The 25,841-nt window shown below is 39.3% G+C and overlaps 1 protein-coding gene across 2 annotated transcripts in view; it reads right to left on the minus strand.

The window, feature by feature from the left end:
- Positions 1-1,961: 1,961 nt before the first annotated feature.
- The window catches only part of MTHFD1L (methylenetetrahydrofolate dehydrogenase (NADP+ dependent) 1 like), a 144,808-nt gene continuing 120,928 nt past the window's right edge, over positions 1,962-25,841 (minus strand). For both annotated transcript variants that reach the window (XM_033055572.1, XM_033055573.1), the window contains 2 exons: positions 8,564-8,672; positions 1,962-4,926 (listed from right to left, as the gene is read on the minus strand). In XM_033055572.1, the coding sequence (XP_032911463.1) occupies positions 8,583-8,672 (90 nt within the window). In that variant the 3' untranslated portion in view covers positions 1,962-4,926; positions 8,564-8,582. The remainder of the gene's footprint in view (positions 4,927-8,563; positions 8,673-25,841) is intronic.

Genomic DNA, 25,841 nt, shown 5'->3' on the forward strand with positions numbered 1-25,841 from the left:
ATGCTCCTCTCTGTTTTCCCCTTCAGCCTTTCCTCAAAAAATAAAAGGGAAGGAAATTTCCTGGAGTTCATATAGTGGTGTAGCTGTCATGTACATAATACACATTTTGTACAAATACAGCCATAATTGTATTTTTCTGTAGAATAAATATAAGCTCTGTGTGTGATAAGAACATGCAGGGGCTGCATTATACAGGCCACTAACTAACAGGCTGTATCCTGAAAAGCTGAACCTCTTACTTGGCATTAAGAATGTAACTTTGACCAGATGTTGATGGTAATTGAGTTGAAAGAGCATGATGGAAATTGCCCAGTGGGAAACAATTTAACTTTTAAAATGTCATAACTTACACCTTGATTTAGTGTATTGCATAGAAGTGGGCATGACCTGTATTTGATACATCCTCTTTTTTATTAGTACTCTGCAAAGTGAAGTTCTTAAGGTGCCTGTGGCATGTGTGGGGGGGTGTATTCCAGCTCTGGGCTTCCTCGTGCTAACTTTTCTGTTAACATCCCACGTCCTAGGAGCATAGAACAGTTTACCTTGGAAAGGACCTGGAGATCACCCAGTGCAGGGTTGACTTAAAAAGGTTTGCCAGGGTCTTGCCCAGCTGAGCCTATGTTGGTATGTAGCAGTTTAGCTCCTCCCAATCATTTCTCAAAAGGTTTAAGTTAAAAATTTTACTGGGGGAGCAAATTTTGAAAATTTTGCATAAAAGCTGCTTGCACAAATTGTTTCTTGCTCCTGCTTGTGTGTATGTAATACATTACACTCAACCGCATGGAGTAGGGAACTATTATTATGACCACACTTGTGAAAATATTTGAATCTAGCTTACTTTACGTAAACACTCTGGCCTTAAGGACAAATGCTTGAAGGGGCTTTCAGTGTTTCCATTCCAACACTCTCAGGGGGTCATACCTTGGCCTTAACATTTTTCTCTAAAATATTTTCTCCAAGGAAAATTTTATCAAAACCTGCATGTTTAAAGGGGTAACACCCTCCCTCACCACCCTAGTGATTCAGTGGAGGGGGGAGTTTGCATATGCCTCCCACACTCACTCCTGGCTGATTGGGTGGCTGTCAGCAGGGCAAACCCAGGGGCTACCAAGAACAAACTAGTGCTTGAGACCTGTTCCATATGGGTAAGGTCCTGGCTGAAACATTGCAGAGAAGCTGAGAAGCTGTTTGGAAATCCAGCCATGAGAAGTATGTTAAAAACCCAGTACTAATGCAAACCACATGGCTGGGACTTCAATTAGCTATTTAGAAAACAGGAGCACTGTCCACTATGTGCCTGCAATGCTTGGCTTCTTCCCCCACCTTCCCCATTTTATTAATTCGTGCTCCCGGGATGCTTTCTGCTCTGTTATGGCGTGATGATTTAGCACAAATAATTCCTGAAGCTTTTGCATTGCTTGTGTTTGAATGCCACCTTGAGAAGCCTATAAATAATATTCCTTTAAGTGTCACTGCTTCACACAAATCCAGCTGATAACTGAGAAGTGGGAAGTGTCCAGCTGACCCTTGCATCTGACCCAGCACTTCATGTCAAGAACCAAAGGCAACAGCAGGATGTGTTGGGACCAGGACAGGATGTTAGCCTAGTGTGTCCTTCCCCAGGCACAAACCAGCTTCAAAAGGACTGTGCTGATGGGAGAAGAGCTCATGGACAACTCTCTATTGCATGGCCCTTTGTGCCAACAGCCAGGGACCAAATACTTTCCTGGGTTCTGGGAAGCCAGGTAAGAGTTGCATGCTTTGCTCACATCTTCACCATAATATGGCTGAGCTCCTCTCCTCCTTGGCACAGCTGTGTTTAGCTGGAGACATCGGCATGACAAGACTAAGTGGCTTATGAGGAATTTAAAAAAAAGACACTATTTAAGTAGACAAGGTCAGAGAGAGAGAATAATATTAAATAATGTATGTATTTATTAATAAATTCAGACAGACACCACTTGCAAAAGAAATGTTAGCACACAAACTTTATTTTCATGATCATGAAATTCTGAATCAACTGAAATTCCAGAAGCTTGAATTTCAAACTACAAATGAAGAAACCTGTTGCATGTATTCTGAAGTATTTCAATGTCATTGCAGAATGAGTTCAGCAGTAGCAATAACAAAGTAATCAGTCACTACAGAAAGCAGATCTTCTGATAATAAACAACCACATGGTGCTAGACACATTTCAGCAAATGCTGGGATAAGCCTGGCAAGCTGCCTTACAAAGCTGTGGTTCTGCCATGTGACAACATTGCTCAGAGTCGATGCAGAAAAAGGAGTCCCACAGTCACATCCATGTCACAATTGACACACATACCAATAAAAGACTGATCTTAAAAAGTTTTCACCTTAACCTTTTCTGGAGGAAGGGCTCAGAATCAGGGTGGCCCCCGGGACCATACTGTGTCAGTTTCTGGAGCTCAGTTGGTGGCCGATAGCTCAGTCCCTTTGGATCATGACAAAGGAACAAAAATGCAATAGCTTGAGAGATTTTGAAGCTAGTTAACTAGATGGGGTGGGGCAAAAGCTACACAAAAGACAAGTGGGTCATTTCAGCTTTCCTTGAATTACTGAAGCTATGTAAACAATATAACAAATCTTGTGCACATCACAGTAGAAAAATTACAGGATGTTTGTCAATTCTCAACTAAATGAGCTGGAGTGGTGTTTTAGGGAGAGAGTGATGGGCCAAATAAATGGTCCCAGTGTGTGTGGGCTGAAGGAATATGATGGAGACAAAACTATAGACAGTATCAAACAGCAGCATGAGATTACTCATAAAAGTTGTTGCTTGGACATCCACATCTATAGGGAAGCTTCACAGGCACTCAGCCAGTGCCACATGTAGGATCCTGCACTGCATGGGGACAATTCCAGTCCACCTGCAGGGGAACCACAGTGACTCCCAGAAAGGCACAATTATGTATTTTCTGAATTTCTCTGGACAAAATGGAGGGAAAATCTTGTTTATTTTTCCTGTAAGGAAGCTACTAGGAAAACTATGTCTTGAAGCCACACTTATTTTCTTCCAAAACACTTTAGCTATTTTTTGGCTAGACAGATGAGTGTGTGCAAGAGTAAATTACAACACTGTTGTATTTATGAACAGCACTAAGCTGTATTTTGTGGCACAATTTAATAGAAAATATAAGCAACCTCTCTTCCCAGTATCTGACTTTCTACTTACCATGTCTGTCATGCTCCAGTGTAATTAAAGCATCCACAGTCTAGGCTGTTATGAGCTCTATCATCTAGTAAGGATAAAATATTAAATTGCTCTAGTTTTTACATTTAAATTTATCTTCACAGCAATCTCCGTGGTGCTGGAGGACCACGCTATGAATAGCACTGAAATGCAGTCAGCAGACATTTCCGTGCTACTCCAGGGAAGGCAAAATTAATTGTCCCCAGTTTGCTCTACTGTCCATAATTATAGTTTTCAGTTTATAAATAACGAAGCATGATTTTAAGAACCAAAACAAACCCCTCAATTACTACAGAGTTCCTGAGATAATTAAGTCTCCAAATGTGGCTCTGTAGAAGGGAACCAAGGCTACACTGCAAAAGCCCATAACATGCAGATGTGCGTAAGCAGAGCAAAGCGACAGGATGGAAAACGTCACCAGGAAAATAAACTCTCTCATCATTATTTCACCGCTTTTTACCTAAAAAAACAATTGCCTATTGTCTCTATTCACCCTATTGTTCTGTCACATTTTTGTTATTGAAGGGACCAACAGTCAGTCAGCAAGAGTTTCCTGAGAAGTAGTAGCTTAGAAAGTTAAATGCAATATCCTGTGCCTAAGGCTTATTTTGCTACAGGTTTTAGGAAAAACCAGGAAAGTGAAATTACTATGACAAATTAAAGCACATGGTTTGCAATTCAACTTATTTGAATACCCCTTCAAATGGAAATACCCTCCACTTGTACAAGTATGGTCGTTAAAACCTGCAAAATGAAGCAGAAAAAGCTGTGCCCTGTCCGCATCCCTGCTTGATGGACGTTCCTCTGTTGTTACTGGGCCGTTGTGTGCTGCCAGGGGAAAAACTCTAGGTCGGCAGCCAGCACAGCAGGAGGCTTCATTAGCCATGAACAGGAGCAAAACAGTGCTTCAGAAGGAGCAGTGCCCTGTCTGAACAACCAGCTTCACCACAACAAGCACATAATCAGCTGGACAGCCTGTAACACACGCTTCGGGTAAAGACAGACCTACGGATACAAGACAGCTATGGCTTAAGTGTTTCAAAAGATCTTTGCCCAACAAGGAAACAAATTATACATTAAAAACATTTTACAAAATACATGCTCTGTTCTTTCTCTGTTTAATATCTTCCTTGCTTGACGCTTGGCTGTTGCCCAAACGCATCCAGAGCAACGCTTGATGATAACTCAAAAATGTGCAGTTAATCTGTGTGTAGTTTCAGCTTTTGAATGCCAGGAGCAAAAGTACTTTTCAGAGAGAAAGAGGCTTGGTCACACAGCATAATCATGTTTACGCAAGTTTTTAGTAGATAGACATGATAAAGGAAGTACTTCTGTACAGTCCTCTGAGAAAAGACAAAAACTCTGATTTGAAAAACTGCTCTTTTTCAATGTCATTTTATCCACAAACAAACGTAAGCCCCAGTAGAGAGCTTCCTGCATTACAGCGAGTAAAACTTTAGCTTGCTGGGTCGGGTGTTTTTTTTATTTTGTGTGGGTTTTTTTGGTGGGTTTTTTTTTGTTGTTGTTTTGGTTTTTTTTTAACCTTACTGCTATATTTCATCATAAAAACTAGTCTGAAGAAAGAATAAACTTTTGCTCTTTGGTCTATCTTGACATTCCTCCAGAGACACATAACAGGAATATTTCAGATTCATTTTTTTGTCTTCTACTTGCAGGAAACAGGAAAGTTGCAGTTCTTAATTTTCAGGCTTCTGAAATGACAAAGATAAGAAATTTATACATTGAAACAAAATATCTTTGCTTTCTTTAAAGAAAAAAAAGCATCACAATCTAAAATGAGTGCTTCAGTGAAATGGGATATTTTTGCCTTAACCGTAATAAATAAAAATGTTATGCCATATGTACCTCCTATTTATTATCTGTGTAGCCTTCTAGGTGAGAAACAAAAATCTGTACTCATACTCCAGCATGATACAGACTTCAGACTGCACATTACTGTAGTAATTGTTGCTGACTGAAAGCAAATACTGTGGAATGCGACTAAAAGAAGCATTTTTTTGTTCATAGGCTCAGTTTTGTGGATGTAAGGGAAAGGTCTTAGAACACTTTCTATTCATATCTGAATAAATTAAGATGAAAACATCTAACAACTAGTTTGCAATTTTAGAACACCAGTTTTGATCTCCAGCTCTTATGGACTTCTTCATGGCCATGAAGATGCTCACGGGCAGTGCTCTGGGATTCCTCTCAAGTTCAGAAAAGCTCTGAGGGCGGCAAAGTATCCATGTTGTGTTTTAAAATAATACTGATGCTCTGCCAGTTTTGAAAAGAGGAATGCGAGAATACATCAGACACTGTGGACAGTGGCAGCCTTACAAAGTCACAACCAGCTGAGGAGAACAATTTCCCCCTGCTGCCATCAACCCACATACTCAAAGCCTTCTCAGTAAGAGCAGGCACCTACTGCCACTGATTAAATTAGAGGGATCCTTAGAGCTCACAGGGTCCTTAACAGACTTTACTTGTGCAGGTCCAGTTTGTGACTTCCGCTCACTGGGCAAGTATTACCCTTTTTTTTAAAAATTTCTTCCTATTGGCAGACTTGTCTCCATGTAAGTCTTACTCTGACTGGTGCTCCCTGCAGACAACTCTTAAGGAAACAATTTCAACTTTCTTAGTGTGTAAGTTGGGCAGTATAATTAAATAGGACAGTGGCCAGTGATGAAGGACTAGCCAGATTCCTTTGGGTTCATTTCTGTGTATTAATGTTTCATTTTATTTGATAGATCATGTTGCTCCTACAGAGAGACTGCAATACTGTGTGTCCATGTATTGCCTATTTGTCAACAAAGAAAAACAGAGCTGACTTTTATGATAAGGTCTTTTCTTCTATGACTTCCTAGAGCATGTTCAAATGACTGGTGTGAAGTGGTAGAGAAAAATCAGAGTGGCAAATGACACCCAGTGTTTCAGCTCAGCCAGAGCCTCACAGAGCATCTTGAGAAACAGGAATTTCTGCCTGTATCTCTTTCACAGGTCTGATGAAGATATGTATTGCAGAGGAGGATATTAACTGCACACTAAAACAACTGTTCTCGGCTCTGCAAGCATGTTTATAATGAAACATCTGCAGCTCTTCTACCAATTTCTAAATATTTTTCAATTAAAATGTCTTAAAGATCTGAATCAGCCCTAATGAGCTGGCAACACACCATAATATTAGTAATATTACATCATACACTAAAATGCTGAAGAATTCAAATTAAATGAAAAAAATCCCTTGATCTACCATCAGAGAAACAAACCCACAAAGACCTCAAAGCATAGTATCACCTACAGTGTGGGTTCACTGCAGTGAATATGTGAAAACAAAGAATACTACTACTCTTCTCCACAGAAAGTTGGGAGTAAAGACTACATGGGAATATTATTTCTCTCTCCTTCCAAAGTTAGCAATGTACAAATCTTGCACATGAACCAGATGAGTTTTAGAGCTAATGAACACTTGACTACCTTGTGTGGTGCTCTCAGGGTATTACCATACTCTCAAGGCATTTATTTAGATTGTTAAAGGTAGGAACACAGGTGAGCATGTGCCTATATGGATGAAAAAATACATCAAGCCAGCTTTTTTCTTTAAAAGGCTTAAACTCAATGAATCATTCTTCTGTCAGATGCCAAAAATACCTCCATAATGAAATCAAAATAATTCATTAACAGTTGGCTATATATGTTATTTCCTACCTATCACATGTTTGTGACTTTTTTAGCATTTATTTTTACATCTGACAAAACACCATCACTTACTAAAAGCCAAGTTTAACATTTTCATTTCATGCACAGCTTCCAATGAAAGGCCTTCACAGTTGGAATGGAGTATTTTGTCTGCTTAATTACTGTTGTTCTTCCAAACTCATCAGTCCCTGGTTTGGATGGATTTGTGTAAGACTAGGCAGTAAACACCCAATTAAGCAGACAATGTGAATCTGCATATAGATTTTACATTAGGATTCCACAGTCATTCCAAATGATTCAGAAGCAATTACATGGCTGACACATGATGAATCAATATGTATGCATGAAGCTGTCAGACATATCATGAGTATCATAACAGAAATGGGATATATGCCAAGGAGTGGTATGTGCAACACTACCCAGCCACAGAATAGTCAGGGATGGTTTGCATACAGGTAATTACCTGTGCATGCAGGTTAATTTTCAAGCTAGATGCTTTTTACTTGTCTTGACTGGCACACACAAACTGGAAGAATCTGCTCTCACCAGATGTGAATATTGTGGCATTCATGTGAGTGTGTGGGCAAGTGAACAGTTCACTTGGTCTGGCTGGGTTGTGCAAACCTCTCCCCTCCTATGAACAATCCATCAAAACACAGAAGTAGAAAATGGATAGAAATTTCTCTCAATCTACAGTAAGAAAGGACTGCTAAAGCAGGGCTGAAGCACCTAGGCACATCCACCTCAAAGCTGTGGCTGATCTGGAGTCTCATCACAGTCCTATTAGCTCATAGTAATAGTGTTGTTCTGTCTTAGAAAAGAAAAACCCTTTTACTCTCCAGACCAATCTAATGGGGGAGAGAGCTAAGTGATGAAAGGAGAGAATCCCATGACAGGCACACATGGTTTGTTTCAGTCAGGGTTACATTCTCTCTTACTCCACTTATTATGTTAAAAGGTTAAAATGGAGTAGCATGAAATATTTTCATAACATCTTGTATTTTTAAGTGAGGAACATGTGCTGAACAAAATTAAAGCAGGACACCAAGAAGATTAAGTACTTAGAGAAAGGGAGGAGGTGGTGGGGGAACTGCAACCTTCGAGGAAAAGGGAGAGAATCCAGCATAAAAAACAGGCAAAGAGGACAGCTTTGTGTTCCTGAAATGCTTGTTACCATTTGAGAGAGGTGACAGCAGCTATGAAAACAAAACATGAAAAAACAAAGCAGAGCTCATGAACAAACTGAGAAATACTTCTGTGATATCTAGGTAATGACAGACACACACTGCCACGTGAGTGTAGTATCAAAGAGTATTTCTTTTGAGGTGAGTAAAATGACATGGTTTCTTCAGACTGGCTTTTTCCATAGCCAAGAGCAGTACAGTTGCAGAGCTGGCTCCTCCTGATGCCAAACTGACAGTGCCAGAAAATTCAAAAGACACCATTGTTGGACAACAGCAAAGTGCCAGTCACCATTCAGCAAATGAGAAACCCATGTGATAAATTTCACATTATGAAATACACCCCAAAAGTGTCTGAAATCCTTATTGAAACTAGAGCCTAGATAAACTCCTGACAACCTTTCTTACACATATACCAGGCACAAACGTCCTCCCCTGGGCTGGAACATGAAAATGAAGCCTGTTGACTGACCTGAATTTGGATGTCACTCTCAAAACAATCCTTTCACTTCCTCTGTGACGGGGTCAAGGTCAATGTCATAGAAGCACGACCTTGTGGGCAGTCCTGGCATGGTGCTCATCTGTGGAAACAATGACGTTCAGTTATACTCCTGCACCTGTAAGCAGATAATCAGTCTACCCTTGCATGTAAACCTCAGATTAAGAGAAAGGTTGGATTGTTCAACACAGGCTTGACCACAGATGTGATCTTCATATTTTTTTTGTTTCTGTTAAAAATGTCAAACTTGGTACTTTTTTGATTAATTTTAAGTATGAGCTTCTAAAAGACAAGAAAGAGAAAACAAAAGTCACAAACCACAGGCTAGCACAGCAACCTAAGAACAAATTCTGTAACAAAATGAACACCCTTTGGGACTTGCTTGTTCCTCAAATTATTTACCCAGAATATTTATCCATTTATACGTTCTGAAAAAAAAAATAAAAATCACACAGCAAAGGGCAAAGATGCAATTGTCTGAATTTACCTGGTGATATGAATGTGTTGAATTCAGACCTCTCCCAGAGAAAATCAGAATACAGAAGCAGAATTAATCACAACACTTAACCTAATGTCAGGAGCAAATTGAAATAGTTCTACTAAACATACAGGAATTACAGCTGAATCCTAATTTAGTAGTTAGAATTAACAGGCTGAGATACAAAGCTAAAGCAACCCAATTATCTCAAACTATGCATAATTAAGATCCTGATCTAGCATAAGACACTAGCATCTGCATACTTTTAAATGTGTCAATAGTTTCACAGAGTTAAATCACACAGTTAACTACAGCTCTGCTCAGGGTACTCATAGTATTATTTGAAATTGGCATTTTTAGCAGCAATTAAAGGTACATGACAGACATGGGAATCTTGAGGTGCCCCACAACAGTTTAAGCCCCTTTAAATCAGAGGTTCTCCCGTTTCCCAGCTCCCTGCCTCAGGATTCCTCACTTCTCCCTTGCAAAGGAGATGTCTGGAGAGCAGGTTTGGCAGAATAATGCTGGTGTTTGATCTATTTAATTTTCTCCTGTTTCAGTCCTTAAGCCAGGAAGGGCTTCCCTATTTCCAGTGCCACCACTGGCATAGTGTAAAGCTGTGCCTGTGGGACAGTTTTAACACAGGACTGGTTTGGATCAACTTGGGTCACTTTGGATTCACACCCTGAATATTGCACTATATTCCCAGTAATTCAAGGAACTCTAAAAACAGCATTTGGGCTTAATGACTCCTTAAACCCTTTCGATCTCTCAACCTTGTAAGTAGAGAAAGTGGAGAATGCCCCTGCTATAATAAGCCTATATTAATATCTACATTGATGAAAGACCTTACAATCTCTCAAAACAAATCTGAAGTCCAACTTTGGTTGACTACTGGTTGGCTGAGAGTCTTTAAGCATTAAAACTTATTTGCTAGATTTTGAGGAACAAACAAAAGGGCAAGTCAGCAGAGTTCATGAAAACTGGTGGTTAACCTGATCACAGGAGGTAACCTTCAAACATGGCTGTGTAGGAAAAAAAACAATTATACTGACTTGAGTACCAGAAACACTCCAAACACAAGAAAGGGTCAGATTAGGGTATGTCTCCATGAACGAGCTGAAACAGCTCTGCTGGAAGAGGGAAATTTTACCCTGGGAGCCCTCAGAAAGATTCTGCTTTGGAGCTGGCTCTGATCTTACTGCAACCAACCTTGTTCAACACACTGACCTGATGTCAATACATGTTTTTGTGGCCAGGGTTGGTTGGCTGATGAACTAAATCTGCTCAGCGCATAACCTGCTCACCGCCAGCCCCAGGCTGTGCCTGGGTAGCAGCCAGAGTACACTGTGGCCAGCCATCACCTCCAGCTCTCCAGCAGAGACCTCAAAGCCAGGCAACCTCCAACCTCCATCCTCCCTAATTCCCCTACAAGCACAGCTCAGCTACAGTGTTTTCTCTGGCCAAAGGCAAGCCTCAACAGGATAACTGGCCTCCAAAGAGGAAAAACTTATGACCACCATCCTAGCTGCTCCACAGTGCCAGACTTACAGGCCCCCCTTGCTCTGTGTTTCATTCTCTCAACCTGACCTGCTGCATATTCAGGGAAGGGGTCAGGACTTCCCTTATGCTTCAGCTTTGCTTCAAATACTCACACAGTGACTCCATCATGGGAATACAAGCAAAAGGTAAGACCTCCCCAGCACAATCCCATTTACTCCAGAGAGTAAATTGCCATTTCAGAGGTTAATCCCATATTGAGAAGGGGGAAAGGCGTAGGCATCATCTCAATTGAGATCTAGCTCAGGGGAAAAACAATGCAATGAGCTCTTCTAGTGCCTCAGTACATTTCCTCTGTTTTTAAATATAGTCCTTCCTGATGTTTTGTTATGGTACGTAGTAGGATTAAAAGACAAAACTGTCAGTTTGCGTGGACCAAACCCTGCCTCTGACTACATGACATCATTTATTGGCTGACATTGCCATGGCATCTTAGCTAAGTACTAAAACACCTTGCTACTATTCTTTATCCATTGGCCAGGGTAGTTAAACTACTACATCATTAGGGTTACTTAATTATTTTTGGTCTCAGATTCCTTCCAGTTTCTGAGTTAATGTTTGACAAGGAACTGCCTTAATGAATTACATGTCACTGGGAGGGGAATGAACAAATTGCCAAAGACAACTTTCTGGTTACTTTGAGTATGGCAGTTCCACATCTGAAAACAAACTCCCAAATTCCAAGTTATGTTTTTAAACTATTTCTTTAGCAAATTTGGAAGAGTTTTCTTTTTTTTTTTTTTTTTTTTTTAAATATTAAATGCAAGTCCTACATATGTATTTTGTATTTTGGACTTGGATTTTTTCTTTTTCTCTCTTTCATAGGCACAGTCCTACATCAGAAAAACTCTACAGCATTAACTAATGAAAAATTGTTTAAAAAACATTTAAAGAAAATGCAAATATCAAACCAGTTTATTGCTGGTTTGGGAAATACAACTATTCTCATATTGCAAACTGAAGTCAACAAAAGGGAATAGGTTCATTTGAATTAAAACCACTGCTCCATAAAATTAATTACAATGCAAAAAAAAAAAAAAACCTCCAGAAGAAACACTCTGGGACAAATACTTATGTGAATTACAGACTGAAAATAAACTATGTACTGTCATTTTTCCCATGGCCCAGACTTTCAAACAGGCAAAGCCATGTAAATTTATGATCATTACTCTCTGCTCTCATTACCTATACACACAGAGGTAACATGAAGAAGAATCTATCCCTTTTTCATTACTTCAAGGCCAATAGGAGGAGATGGCTGGCTGGCTGAGGAGAGTACTACTGATTATTCCCTCTCCAGCCTCCATTTCTCTCCTTCAACCACAAAGGCAGGACAGAAAAGAGGGCTCAGTTGGCTGCAAGGCTGCAGTGAGGCTTCACCTGACTGGCCTTCCACATGGCTGCAGAGGATGATCCTCCTCCCTCTCACCATTTTCCATGATGCTGAATGAAGGTATTAATAAGTGAGTTGGTCTTTACTCCAGCAGGCATGATCCAGAGGGATCCCTCTCCCTGACCTCAGTAACCAGAGCCCAGATTTTTGTGCACGGAGGGGGAAAGCTAACCATTCCTGGCTGTAGCACCTTCTTTTCCTGCACAGTACCCAACAGACTATCTCCACCTCTCTAAGGCCTCCTGAAATAACTAAAATTACTAAAAATAATAAAATTACTAAAATGACTTCAGTTTTAAAACCTGAAAAAGCAGAACGAACAACAAAAGAAAAAATATGCTTAAAACCTAAATCACTTTGGTAATTAGCAGGTATGTACAGCATGAGAAAAACCCACAGAAATTTATAGTCATACAGTAGCTTGCTTGGCATCTTATAAAATATACATGCTCTATACATGTGCCCAGAGAGCAGCACAACTCTCTACTCTAATATAACAACATCTGGGTTGTAGATTGGTAGCTATGCAACATTGCACACTGTGGCTGTGAGAAAAGAACAGGGTAAGAAGTGGACAATGACAGCACGTTATCCACTGAAAATCACAAACTGGATTTAGATGGCTGAAATAACCAATACTTAATTTGATCAAAACTGCTACTATCACACTTTTCCTGGGAAAGTAAAAATACAAGGCTTAAGCTTGGTACCTTAAGGCTTAATGCAATACATATGAATACTTCATGCAGGGAAAAAAGAAAAAAAAAGTTATACAAATAATTTAGGAATTAATAGGAACTAGTTTTCTAGGAACAGACCATTTTCCCTACAAACTGTGCAACTGTCCATACATCTGAATTAACTGCAGAAAGATGACGTGAAAAATACCACACTATTTGTTACTGTGGCATTCTGTGTTCAGGAGGCAAGAGCAGCAAGTCTTACAGTCAGCTTATCCCAAGGATCATTTACACTCCTGGAAATGCATAGCTGGTGGAAGATAAAATACAATTTTAGTTAAGAATGCCTGAAGGTTACTGTTATATTAGACATTCATGATCCTCCAGAAGTTTACTTACATGACAGAAGAAAAAAAACCATAACAAGCTTCCTTACAAATGGAGAATGGCAGTTATTTTCAAGAAAGCCATATAAAAGTGTTGCTCCACACCCTCTCCACAAATGCAACCAAAGTTGCTGGAAGAGTAATTAAATTTCATTTAAATTATTTTAAAATTTAAATAATTTAATTTATGTGTTGACTTGTAATTTGAGTTGGCCATGAGATCTACGTAACAGTTGCACACAGTCAAGCACCAAGACTCTACTAGGCAGGTTTGTTGTGTTCCCATGAGGAACTCTGTTGCTTAGCTTCTGTTTTTTATCATACAAATGCCTATTAGTGTAGTTGACATCCTGCCTTTGAGCATGTATTCATCCATATATGTATCTATATTATATTTTCATTTTTCTATATGAAAAGATCCTAACAGAACCTGAGATGCCTTAAGAGGGTTAGCACAATGGCACAATTTGCAAAACAGATGGTCCCAAGGACTACATCCAACTCATGTTTAGTGTCTTTTTCACCTATAAGACAAGAAGTGTCTGTTTTACAGGCATAACATTGTTTCTGTTGAATAGAGAAAGAAAATCAGAGGAATCTGTACTTACATAAAGTATGGCAAACAACTCGTTAGAAAATACTGGAAGATCAGCAAGTAGCTTATTGAGGAAAGCTCCCTATTCTATGGCTTATGGAGTTAACTTTGTGTTTGACAAGAAATGGAAGTAATTCATATTTTTGAATTGTATCCTTTCGTTAATTAAACAAGCTACGACTACTCACAACCATTTCAAACTTGAAATACTGCAGAAAACAGATGTTGTTTCTCAAGAGAATCCAGCATGCACATGACTGCGGATAACTCCTCAATAAAATCTGATGGGATGAATTGTATATCCCACACTCCCTCAGCAAAAAACAATACAAGAGGAAACTCGAGAGATTTATAAATAGTGCTGTAAACCTGTATGCATTATGGTCAGCGTGCCAGAACTTGTTGGAATCCTGAGGCACAGCATGAAGGAGCTATGCCTCAGGGTTTCAATAAGGTTTCCTAGTGTGAGTTAGAGCTCTGGAAGACAGATCTACCACCAGAAATTTGCTCAATTTCAGTGCATCTGTCAGTCTCAGGGCATGCAAAGGTGAATGGAGTTACTTTCTGATGAAATCTTTCTAGGTCTCCAGTCATGCCTACCCTTAGGTGCGCTTTGAGTGCCAATTATTCCCACTGACACGTGTGATGCTGGCACCAGGGAACTGCAGCCCATGGAGCAGGACAGAGAGATTACCAGTCACCTCACTGCACTGCATGGCTGTAGAAGTGCGCGCAGATCTCTTTACTGGATCCCTCACGGTCCCTGCACTCTCCCTTTCAAACCTGTATTTGGAAATACTTCATGAGACTATCCGTGGGTAGGACTAGAGCACTCTGAAGCACACGATTGTGCAACAGCACACAGAGGAACTCAGGGTGAAAAGGGTACAGAAAAATTAGGCAGCAAATAACCAAGTATTTACAGGATCTGCTTGAAGTTTGTTCCACAGATCTGGAAAATTCCTCCAGTCTGCAGAGCTCTATCAATTCAAAGGTACCTCAGGTTTTGAATGATGGAAAAAAATATTTACATGAAAATAACAAAAGAGAATAGTTAAGAAAACAGCATTCCCTGCAACCCCCGACTGCCCATCCTCCTCCATCACAAGAAGAACATAAGAACGAAATGTCCGAAACAAAAAAATGCACAATATAGTCTTCATCTCATCCAACCATCACATATTACAGAGGGGAATTATACCACACTAAAGTGATACTTGAGTGACCTTTCACCACCTCTTAAAAGCAAACAGACCTCCAAATCTCATAATAGGAAAAACATATGCATAATGGAGGCAAGTTCACGTGTCCTTCAAAAAATATCAACCTTTACAAACTCGTAAATTCGCTTTTGGAATTGGCAATATTTTTAGAAAAACTACTTTTATAGCTACATAATGTTTAAGAAAATATTATCTTATTGTCTTTCATTGCCTGAAGATATCAAGGGTTTCTGAAAGCAGCTAACCAATGATCTTTAGTTAGTGTTTAAATAATGGTTTATTTTTAAGTTTTAATGAAAATCTGCCAAACCTGATGATGGCCATGGGAGTTAGGGAGAGCAAAGATCATATTTCCTTCTCAGGAAATCTTTAACAAAAAAGGATCTTGCTGCAATGTCTAAGAACAACCACAGCAAGAAACTCAACACATTAGCAGCTTTGAAACTGATTAAAATAATGTTTGAAAAGATGCTGATGCTACCCCAACATATGCTGTTGTATTGCTTGCAGTAAACGGCTCTTTTTCACTAGCACGTTGACTAGTATCAGGTGGAGAAGTCCATCTGGCATCAATTATTCTATTATAATTGACTCTTTGAAGTTTTACACATACTTGGCTATTGTTCGACTTTTGTGAAAGGATTTATAACAACAAAATGCATGGACATTGCTCCTCTGCTCTCAGCATCTGGATGAAGTTATAAAAGTACTGAATATTGATTATACAATCCAAATTGGCCTTGCTGCCAGGTACTCAAGTTAGGCAGAAGCAACTTGTGCCCTCCTACATCCTCTGAAAGATTACCAGGATCCAACAAATGACTCGACTGGAAATGACCTGAACTCCCAAAAGTGATCTCCTGGGCACCCTAGGGAATAAACAAAACCCACACAATAGGCCACATCTGTCCAGTACAGCTTTTGGAGAGATCTTTGGGTGCACATCCCAAAGGAAGCAAGGGATTTCTTGGTGAAACAGTCAGTGTAATACCGAAACTCAAATGCTGTTGTTAGTGATGTGCTGAAGCACCAAAAACCCATAAAGGACATTTTTCTAGCTATTAAATAAAATATTTAGGAAGAGATGTAATCTGTAACAGAATGAGCAATTTCCCCAATTAAGTAAAATATTTATGACTCACATATATGACTGCAGTTCCTCTTGGCAGAGTTCTCTCAACTCGTTTTAATCTTAGAATTTATAAAACCACACTTGAAGCAGAAGAAAATGGTCCCCGTTATAATAGCATAACAGGAAAAATATATTAAATTTTAATTTAAAAACACACCTCTCTGAGGTAGCATGTTGGATGGTGTTAGTTGAGTGTGCTATATTCTGTACAATCCACACTATGTTTCACAGAGTATTCTGCCCTATGCAGGGTAATTGATAAACAAAATACTACAAAAATGAAAGCTACTTAACCAAACAACCCCTCAGAAAAACAAACATTCATGAAGGAAATGGAGGGGGTGAGAAAAAAATGAGGACTACAAATTCCAGGTGACTTGTTCCAAAACACTTCCTTCATCCCAGCCCACTCAAATCCATTTCTAGAAGTAATTGCTCCCCTGACCAAGGCCTACATCCTGATTTTCCTTTCCCCCTTGGGTTTTAGACAGAATCCCTGGCAAAGGACTCTTGCTTACTGCCTCTTGTACAAAATCACCTCCTCATCCAGAAGAAATCCTTCCCTGCAGCTCAATCCTGATGTCAAATGCTCTCAGGGCTGTTCCCACTCTTGAAAAGTGTCCAATATATCAGACACTGCTGGAAATGGGCCTCTGAAGGAATAAATCCAGAGGATAAAGGCATTTTCCCCAAGTGCTGTTTCAGCAACAGGAATATTTAAAGCATCTGATGTTCATGGGTACATAATTCTCCTGCTTAGTTCAGTGTTCAGTCTCCTGGTAAAGAGGAGGTGTCCAAACTGTGCCAGCAGCTCAGTTTCTGCTGAAAACAGAGCAAGTTTTGTGGTACTTGGAGGGGAGAGATCTTGGTGACCCATCTCAGTTTGTATTTACCGAGGGACTGGGCACCCTTCATTTCCTCTGAAAGCTGTTTATTTTGTACCAAGTGTTTCTTTAGAAGTGCTGTTATGCAAACTCTGGGAGCAAGTCACACTTTGTGCTGCTGATCTTTGCTATGACATTTTGGTTAAAATCTTTGTAACTTTGAGAAAACCTCAATTACAACTCAGAAACTGGAGATGGTGGCAGCAGTAGACCATGTGAAGCAAATGTGTGTGCTCAACATGCAACAAACTTTACCCTTCTCAGCACACCATACTAGAAGAGTGTGAGGAGCATCATCCAGTCATTTAATGGCAAATTACAATGTGGAAAAATCAAAAAAGATTGTATAGTTGTGGTGAAAAAAAAGCACATTAAGCTGCTTTTATTGCTAGCCCTTTTGGTTATAATTAGCTGGATCCACTGATACCTCAGTAAGTGAAGTTTCCTAGGAAACATCATATCAGGCAAAGATGATGTGTGTGCCTGGGATCATACATGCGTGCGTATATACACATGGGAAGAACTGCTTCTAAAGAACATAAAGGTATTATAGCAAAGGACTCCTTAAAATTAATTATTTTTAACTGGCTTGGTCTCATTACTTGATTTAAACCAAGTGCCAGTGATGACCTTTGTGGTACCAAAGGGTATTACATCTTCGGAAACCACCTAAAAACAACAGAACTGGGAAAAAGTGGTAGAGGAAGTGACTATACTCTGCTAGTCCCATCTAAGTAGACACAATCTAGTTTTCAGGACTGGGAGACAATAAAAGCTAGGGTGTACACTTCATGGCACAGTTCTGCTTTCTGGTCTGTAGGTATCATGGGAAGTGTCAGAAAGAAGACACTGGGAAGCTTGTCTCCCAAGAATGACCAATCGTGGTGGTCACCAACAGCCACTATCACTGTACTGTCATCATATACAAACCTTGACTTGTGAGCATCACTAACCTGGTTAGCTCAAATTTCTATATCTACTTTCTCAAGTCACTTCTTGTTTGGATAAACAATTTAAATTATTTGCTCTTTACAAATTAAATTTACTTAGCGCATGCATGTTTTGATATGGTCAATGCCATCTTAGCTGCACTGAAGAATTCAAAAGCTTTTCCTTTCTGTTTGTTCCTAACCCAGAAGATCAGAATGGATCCATCTTCAATGGATACAAGGATGCCAAATTGTTAAACTGTCTGAGTCACAATTCTGTTGCAGAACTCTGGCACTACACACTATTCAATATAATGTGTCCTCTAGAATCATACCAGAATGTACTGCAGTCCCCTTTGACAAGGAACAAAATAGAAGAAAGGATATTACTTAGATCAGCAATTTTCCAGCCACTATTTTAAGAGGCCTTCACAAGTCTGCTACGAAAAGCAAACCTTGAATAACCAATGCTGGAGCTCACACTTCTCCTGGAAAATGGAGGAACATAGAAATACTTTGAAAAAGGCTGAACGCTACTGACTTGTGATGAACTTGAGTGTTCAGAAGAGCCAGCTCCTTTGTAAGCCATCTTAACAGCACTAATAGCTGTAAGGAGAAAGGAAAAAATTCTAGCCATGAATGTGGGACTTAATTTTCTTATGGCAGTACTGATTTTCAAAGTTTCTCTAAGAAAATGCTAAAACTCTAATTTCTGTTCACTGAGAGAGAGCCACAACAAGCAGTCAAGACAGATTTAATCGTCAAAGAAAAAAAAAAATTGTTAACTGATGGAGAGCACAGTCTTTATCCTACAGATGTGTATCCTTACATAGTATAATAAAGATTTATGTATTTTTAATTTATATTTATAATTCTTCTCAAAGTACTTACACATATGAATGAAATAATTCAAGTACATCTGGGAAATAAATAAAATAAGGTCATCACTTTAAATTGTTAGATAGGAAGCAGAGAAGGTTAAATGATTTGCCAAAAGGAGCTGAGGTACTGCCAGGATAATGGAACTTGAAATTGGTAACTGATTCTTATCTTAGTCTCATATAACTGAAATTTAAAAATAACACTGCATGCAACATCTTTTTCTATTACATAATGAATGCTGTATCAGCATTTTTGTACAACTTTCTCAGTTTCTCACAGTTTGTTCTCTATGAACTTGCAGCAAGTCACTTCCCTTACCAGAGTTTATGCAATAAAACAAGGGATAACAATTTATTCACAAAAGCAATAAAAATGTTGCTAAACCATCTAATTAAAATTAACTCCATTTGGAAACCCATTTTTTTTCAGTCTGAAGAAACCAACTCCCAAACAGATGTTTTGTGGGTAGTATTTTTCCCAAATGAAGTATATGAAAGGACAAAAAGAAAAAAGGGAAGGTAATGAATTTCGGCATTCCAACACAAGTTAGCAGAACGTTTTTATATTCTGACAAACATCTAATACAGCATAGTCTGTGGGAACTTCCTTTCAAGCACTAGAAAAATTGTAAAAGTGCCATCATCATGGAAAGGTTTTAGTGCACATACAGAGTAAATGCTAAAAAGACTAAAAACAAAAAAACCCAGAAATCTCTCTAATGCCAAAGTGAACAAACTAGCAGGCAAAGCCATAAGCTTTATTTACTCTTATGATATATCCCCCAACTCTTCCTAATCAAAACAAGGCCAGTCTGTAATGAATTTTCATTTTTGGCAAAGAAATAATTTAAAACTCCACTGCTCAGCCAAGGCATAACAAACACAACCTGTAACACATCCACTAATGTCCAGCCTTCTTCCTTCCCTCCTGGCAACCCCATGAATACAAGTCCCCCCAAGATGGCACACCAAACTCACCTGAAGAGCTGCAGTGCCCCAGCAGTGTGTTGCTGCACACCTGCCTGGGCTCTTTCCTTGAACAGAGGCTGCTGGTGAGCAAGAGCGCTCTTCCTTGAATGCAGCCACAGATCCTGCTGCAATCTCACCAGCAGCATCCTCTCCAGAAACTGGAATTTCATGTAGTCATTCTCATTTGAAAATTTCTTGTTGCTTATTTGTAGGAAAACACCGCTTTATCTTTGCTTCCACATTACATTTCTCAGACTGTGAGAATAAATACTGACAGTAAAGCTATTTCTAAATTTATTTTATTTCTGTGAAAGGTACCAAAGAAATTTAGCTTTTTTCTTTTTCCACTTTTCTCTGAGAAAATTAAAGTGACAAAGAGCTTCACGAACTCAGAGGGAACTTATTTGTGCTGTCACAAGCATTCCTTGATCCCACTCTGGACAGATTACCTGCAGAGTGCTTAAATTCCATGTCTACTCTCTGCATCACATCTTTACTACAGGTGCCAAATACGTTGGCATTGATGTTCTTTCCTACAGTCTGGAGCAGAGCTCTACAGTCAACACAGCTCATTCAGGGTGTCAGACACAAAGCACTCCAACATAGGCAGTGCCAGCAGCATGATGTTTCTCTCTGGTGCATAGAGAAAAGGCTTTACTCTGCTCCCTGTGCACCACTGCATGTTCTATCTCCTTTGTTTTCCTGCTGCTTTGCTGCAACTGTGCCTGACCCTGCAGCATAGTGCAGAGCACGTGCCTGACCACAGCTGAAACACAGGAATGAGAAAGAGCTGTCAAAGCTAGAAGAAAGAGGGGAGTGTCTGTATCTACTTTATTTGTTTGTGAACATCATCTTTCCGTCTTTGATTCAGCCTAGCAATAAAAGCTCCCGGTGCCTTGCTTCCTACACGCACGGAACAGCAGGGTGTTGGATATGCACAGAACGCTGGTGTAGGGTGATCAATGACTACAGAAGTTGCATGCTTTAAATCAGCCAGCAGGCAGGCAGGGAGTGTGTTCGTCCCATGTCACAGCAAATGTGCGTGGCCCAGGGTTTTGTCTCGCGCACGGGCTGGTGCCAGATGCTCTGCGGAGAAAAGCTGAAACCATGGAGGCTGACAAAGCAATCTCTGTCCAACTGGGAGCTGATAGCTGAAGACCAACTGAATCCTTGAACACTATGCTTAGCACTTTTTTCCAAATTACTTAGTTGTATTAATTACAACCCTGTATATTGTTGATGGCTATAACCTTTCAGAAGTCCTGTTAAATTCTTGGACTCAATGGCTTTCCTGTGTTAATGACTTCCACATTTTAATCACATGTGAGAAAGTATTTCCTTCTTTTATAGAAGTATTAATATAAATGCCTGGCAGCATATCTTCACAGACTGAAAATATTTTTAATGAAAAACTATTTTCTAGGCAGTATGGAGATGGCTTCAGATAACCTTTAAATTACGCATAACACCTCAGGGACATAATACAGGTATAAATACAAGTCTAATAAATTCACAAGACTTTGGATTTACAGATATAAATTCTATATGAACATGACAAAAAATTCTTGGCTTTCTCAGTACTCCAAATATTAGAAACGTGGTAACATGTCAAGAGTCTTAAAACTGTTTCTGTGAAGAATGATCCAGGAAGTTTTAATTCAATGGAGAGAAAAGAAAGTGGTCAAGTTGCTAAAGAATAGGAAACCTTTGCCAAGTTGATTCAGGGAAAACAGCAGAGCTCTGATAACACCAATCAGCTCTTATATACACATTTTAAGTCAGCAAACCTATGCAAAATACTACATGTCATACCATGTGCAAACTGATATTTAAAACCAGGTCAGTATTTTGTTTTCAGAAGGGAATGGCCACATATTAATGTGCAGCTGTATGACAGTCTCTGTAACATTCTGCCTTTCAAGATTACTATCTAGATACTCATCCACCAGTTCAAGTTTTAGCTGGAAAAGGTACTTTACATGAATTTTAATTTTTGTGGGATCCAGATGATAGTGTAGAAGTAACCTGGGTTACTAACCTACATGATAACCTTCACAATTGAAAAGTTTCTCTTTGTATGAATAGGGTTGCAAAAGTTATAACTTTTTAGTTTTAGCAAGCCAGCTGAAGTGGCTGCAATGTCACACAAACAAGGATCTTTACTTTTTTGTGGACTTGCTGGGATTACTGGGGAAGGTGATGAAAAGCCTGGTAGACACTGAAAAAACCAGCACAGGCCAGAAAGTAATTTCTGGGAGCAGATGTTTGTTCTAAGTGCATTTACAGATGGATGCCATACAAGGGGGAAGTTGGCATTTAACGGGTACTGCACTCATCCATTTCACTGTCATTGAGGCTACTATTAAATATATATCTATAAAAAGGAGATTCAGTGAGAGAGAAGGGAAAATGATGACATACCCAGGGCACAACTCCAAATAATGCAGGAGATGGTTTGTGACGTCCTTATTACTCATTTCCTCCCATAAGATTTTGACCCTTGCCTGCCTCATCCTGATGTTTAAGGCTTATGGTCTCTTTGCTAGTGAAGACCCCTTAGAAAGGACACAAAAGGCAGTCCTTCACACTGCAGTTCCTTCAGAGATGGCTGAGGCAGGCAGGGCTGGGAGCCCAGGCTCCTCGCCAGGGCAGCAGTGATTTACAGCTTCCAGAGCACAGGCGCCTGCTCCCAGATTGCTACCAAGAGGGGCAGCCTGTTTGGCCTCTCCCCAGTTCACCAAAGGACTGCACAGCTTTAGGACTGACTACCAGCAAGGACAGTGGGACTCGGAGCAAGAGTTGAGACAGACACTCCTGCCATCCCTCCCTTAGCTCCCGTGTCCGAAATACCTTGGGGTCACTTCTCAACTCAGTTTCTGGAGAACCACTTCTGGTTTTTTTGAGTGATATAAAGCAAAGTGAAAATACCAGAGGTTTACCTACAAAACACTAAATGTAGTGAACTGTAACCACTGTGGAGCTGATTCACAAGCAAATCAGATGTTTCTGCACTCATGGCACCATCATCCCTCAGAGAGACAGGGGCTGATACAGCTCCAGCAATATGATTTTCATTTGTAGACACATGTCTGTCAGAACCCTAAATTTCATACTGTATTACCTTTGTGACTGATATTATGTAGGTCTGGAAATAATCAAAGAGCAATTTGATAAAATGTAAGAATTTTTCTTACTCAAGTGTCAAAAAATATTAACATAACTTGTACTATATAAAGCGGAAAGACTCCAAAACCAGGCAGTGTTCCATGTACCTGCAGTGATAAGTGGAAGAATGGTTAACTATAATATAAACCTATAAAAAAATAAAACTCCCTTGTAAGTTTCTTTTCCATCTGGGAGAATACTGCAATTCTCCATGAAAAATGCCAGCAGTGAACTGTCATGCTGAATTTTCCTTAACAGTATGTATTTGACTCTGGATCAATCCCACAGAGAACAGCAGACAACATCAAAACAGAAGGCTTTAATTGCCCCATAAAACGAAGATTACTTTAGACCCCTAAAAATGAACTTTTATGAGTACATCCCTGGAAAATGAAACCACTAGACATTACACTGCAGTTATCTGGGATTCATCTCATATACTACTATTTTTTTAAAACGTTACTGGAAATCATATTGAAAGGCCTACAAGAAGGCACATTTTTGGATTATCATGGCTTTTGTGTCTGGGAAACAGAATTTAGAACATATCTTTAATAAAATGGTCTATTTGGCCTAAACAACCCAAGTTAAGAAAAAAGTTGCTTTCCCTTTAGAAAATGTAATTTTAAATGTTTTCCAGTTGCAAAAGTAAATGTAGGCTGAGCTAACATTTCAGAGCAGATTCAGTCTACCTAGAAAAAAATCACTTCTATCCTGGAATAAAAATGCTTGCAGCCATTCTGTTTAAATTTTGAAGGTACCTCATCCCAGCATGACACATGCATGTGTGTGGTAGGTGTCTGTCTATCTTCACCAGATCTCCCATCATGGTCCTCCTGACTGGGGAGCAAAGCAAGTCTCCCAGTTGTGTCTATTTTGTAAAGTGCATGGAAAGCATTAGGAAATGGCATTTAAACAATTTGAAATGCTGAAATTTCCTCCAGAAAAAGGTGAAAGAATCTGTTCTTACCAAAGACTCTGCAGCAGCACATTTGTCAGTAATATAAGGAAGCGTGGTCACTGACAAAGCTTGCTCAGCTACCAGGTTTCTTGTGGCACATGGACTTTCTACATTCAAGTTAGGACAACCTGCTGAATAAGGCAAAGGATGGGAACTCTGGAAGACATTCACTAAAAGGTACTATTTAATGGTATTGTATCAGTGTATCCTACCACCAAGTTATCCTAAAAGAGATTCAAAAGGAATTCAAAGTGGCAGCTCAGGAATACCAACAACTCTCCAGCTCAGTGGAAACACAGCTGTGGGACTTGATGATCCTTATGCAACATGGGTATTTTGTGTTACAGAACAACTGGAGTTACTAGGAAACTTATTTGTTTGTGGTTCCCCCATTTTAACACCCACCTCTTAGGGATTTGTGGGTTATAATGCCCCTTGGTTCTTTCTCCTGAAGGAGCCTTCTCTCTCTCTCTTCTAGAGCAAAGGCATTAGAATAATTTTTATTTTATTTTTTGATTGAGTGTCTGGGAGACAGAAAAACAGCCACTGCACTTTGGAGGTACTTGTGATTTCATGTGTCTGACTTTATTTTTTTCCTTTTCTACTGGCTTTGACCACACGAATAAGCTTCATTAGTGCTCTGAGTATCTTTCTCCCTCTTACACATAATCCTTCACAGATTACACGTCTTGTTCAACAGCTTGGGGAATATTTGAAGCAGTACATCTATTTGTATAGCTCTGCCAGACATTCTTCCTATGCTCTTCCTGTGCTGTGTTTGTAATTTTATCTGTCTTTCAAAAATTCAATTAAGGTACTGTTAATAAAAATAATTAAATTAGTCCTCTGACAATACAGAGCAGCACCACACAAACGATATATTACCAGTTCATGATGGTGAAATGAGAAATAAGCAGCAAAATACTGGTAAGTCTCTTCTGTATCCCTCAAAATACTGAGGAAGGATGCTCTAAAATGGCTTGTTAGAAAGGATGTCATGTGATACAGAATGTGAAACAGCTGCTGCTTTCTAAGTGAGGCACAAGGGAAGCTAGAAATAAAGCAAGCAGAAAGGTAAAATGGACCAATCCTGGATGTCTTCTCCTTATTCTTAATGAAAACAACTCAGCATTTTTTTGAGAAACAAGGGTGCAAAATATGCAGAGAAGGGTTAAGAAAGACTATAGATGAAAACACTCAAAGGAGTATCCAAATAATTAATAAACATACAAGCAAATAAATAAATCTGCAACATTTCATCACAGAAATCATTATCCAACTGTCCAAAGTGTTTTGTTTTCCAGCAAAGATACAGAAATCCTAAAACATATTACACTGTATGGATACAACTTTCATATTTGATTCTATTCCAGCACACATCCAATGTACTGGGGTGGGGAAAAGAGATGAAAGGAGGAGGAACGCTAAAAGATACTGTTATATACAGGAAGGGAGTCACTGTGAAGGATGAATAACTTATATGCCAATCAAAACAAATGTAAGGATACACAGAAGAATTTTATCTCCATGAATGCTTACCAGTTGCTTCTTACTGTAGTCAAAACATACAGATTCTTGACAATGCAACCTATTTGTGAACATTTCTGAAATTTGATTTAAATTACTTAATATCTCCAGAATATGCAAATCCAGAAGTGAAAGCGTCCTTAATTGTATACTACAACTAAAGGTGTGTAGTGTGCAGGTAAGTGGGTATGCCCATATGTGTGGGTAGGTATTCCCACTATTCTGAATGCCTGTGAATGAAAAGTTTTCTTGTAAAAAGGAAGCTAATTAAAAATAATGGTATTGCTGTCTTGATTCAAAATTTTATGTGCAGTTTTCCCATCTTGCTCACATAAGCCATCATTTTATTATTTTAATTTATATGAGATTTCTGCCTTATTTATTTCTTTTTGAAACCAGCTATCCCAAGACAAGATGATGAGTGACAGGCTGAATTGACAGGGTTGACTAGGTTGAAATGCTCCCACCGTTCCTGGCTTGCTGTACCT

This window comes from Catharus ustulatus, chromosome 3, assembly GCF_009819885.2.
Source record: "Catharus ustulatus isolate bCatUst1 chromosome 3, bCatUst1.pri.v2, whole genome shotgun sequence".
Classification (NCBI taxonomy): domain Eukaryota; kingdom Metazoa; phylum Chordata; class Aves; order Passeriformes; family Turdidae; genus Catharus; species Catharus ustulatus.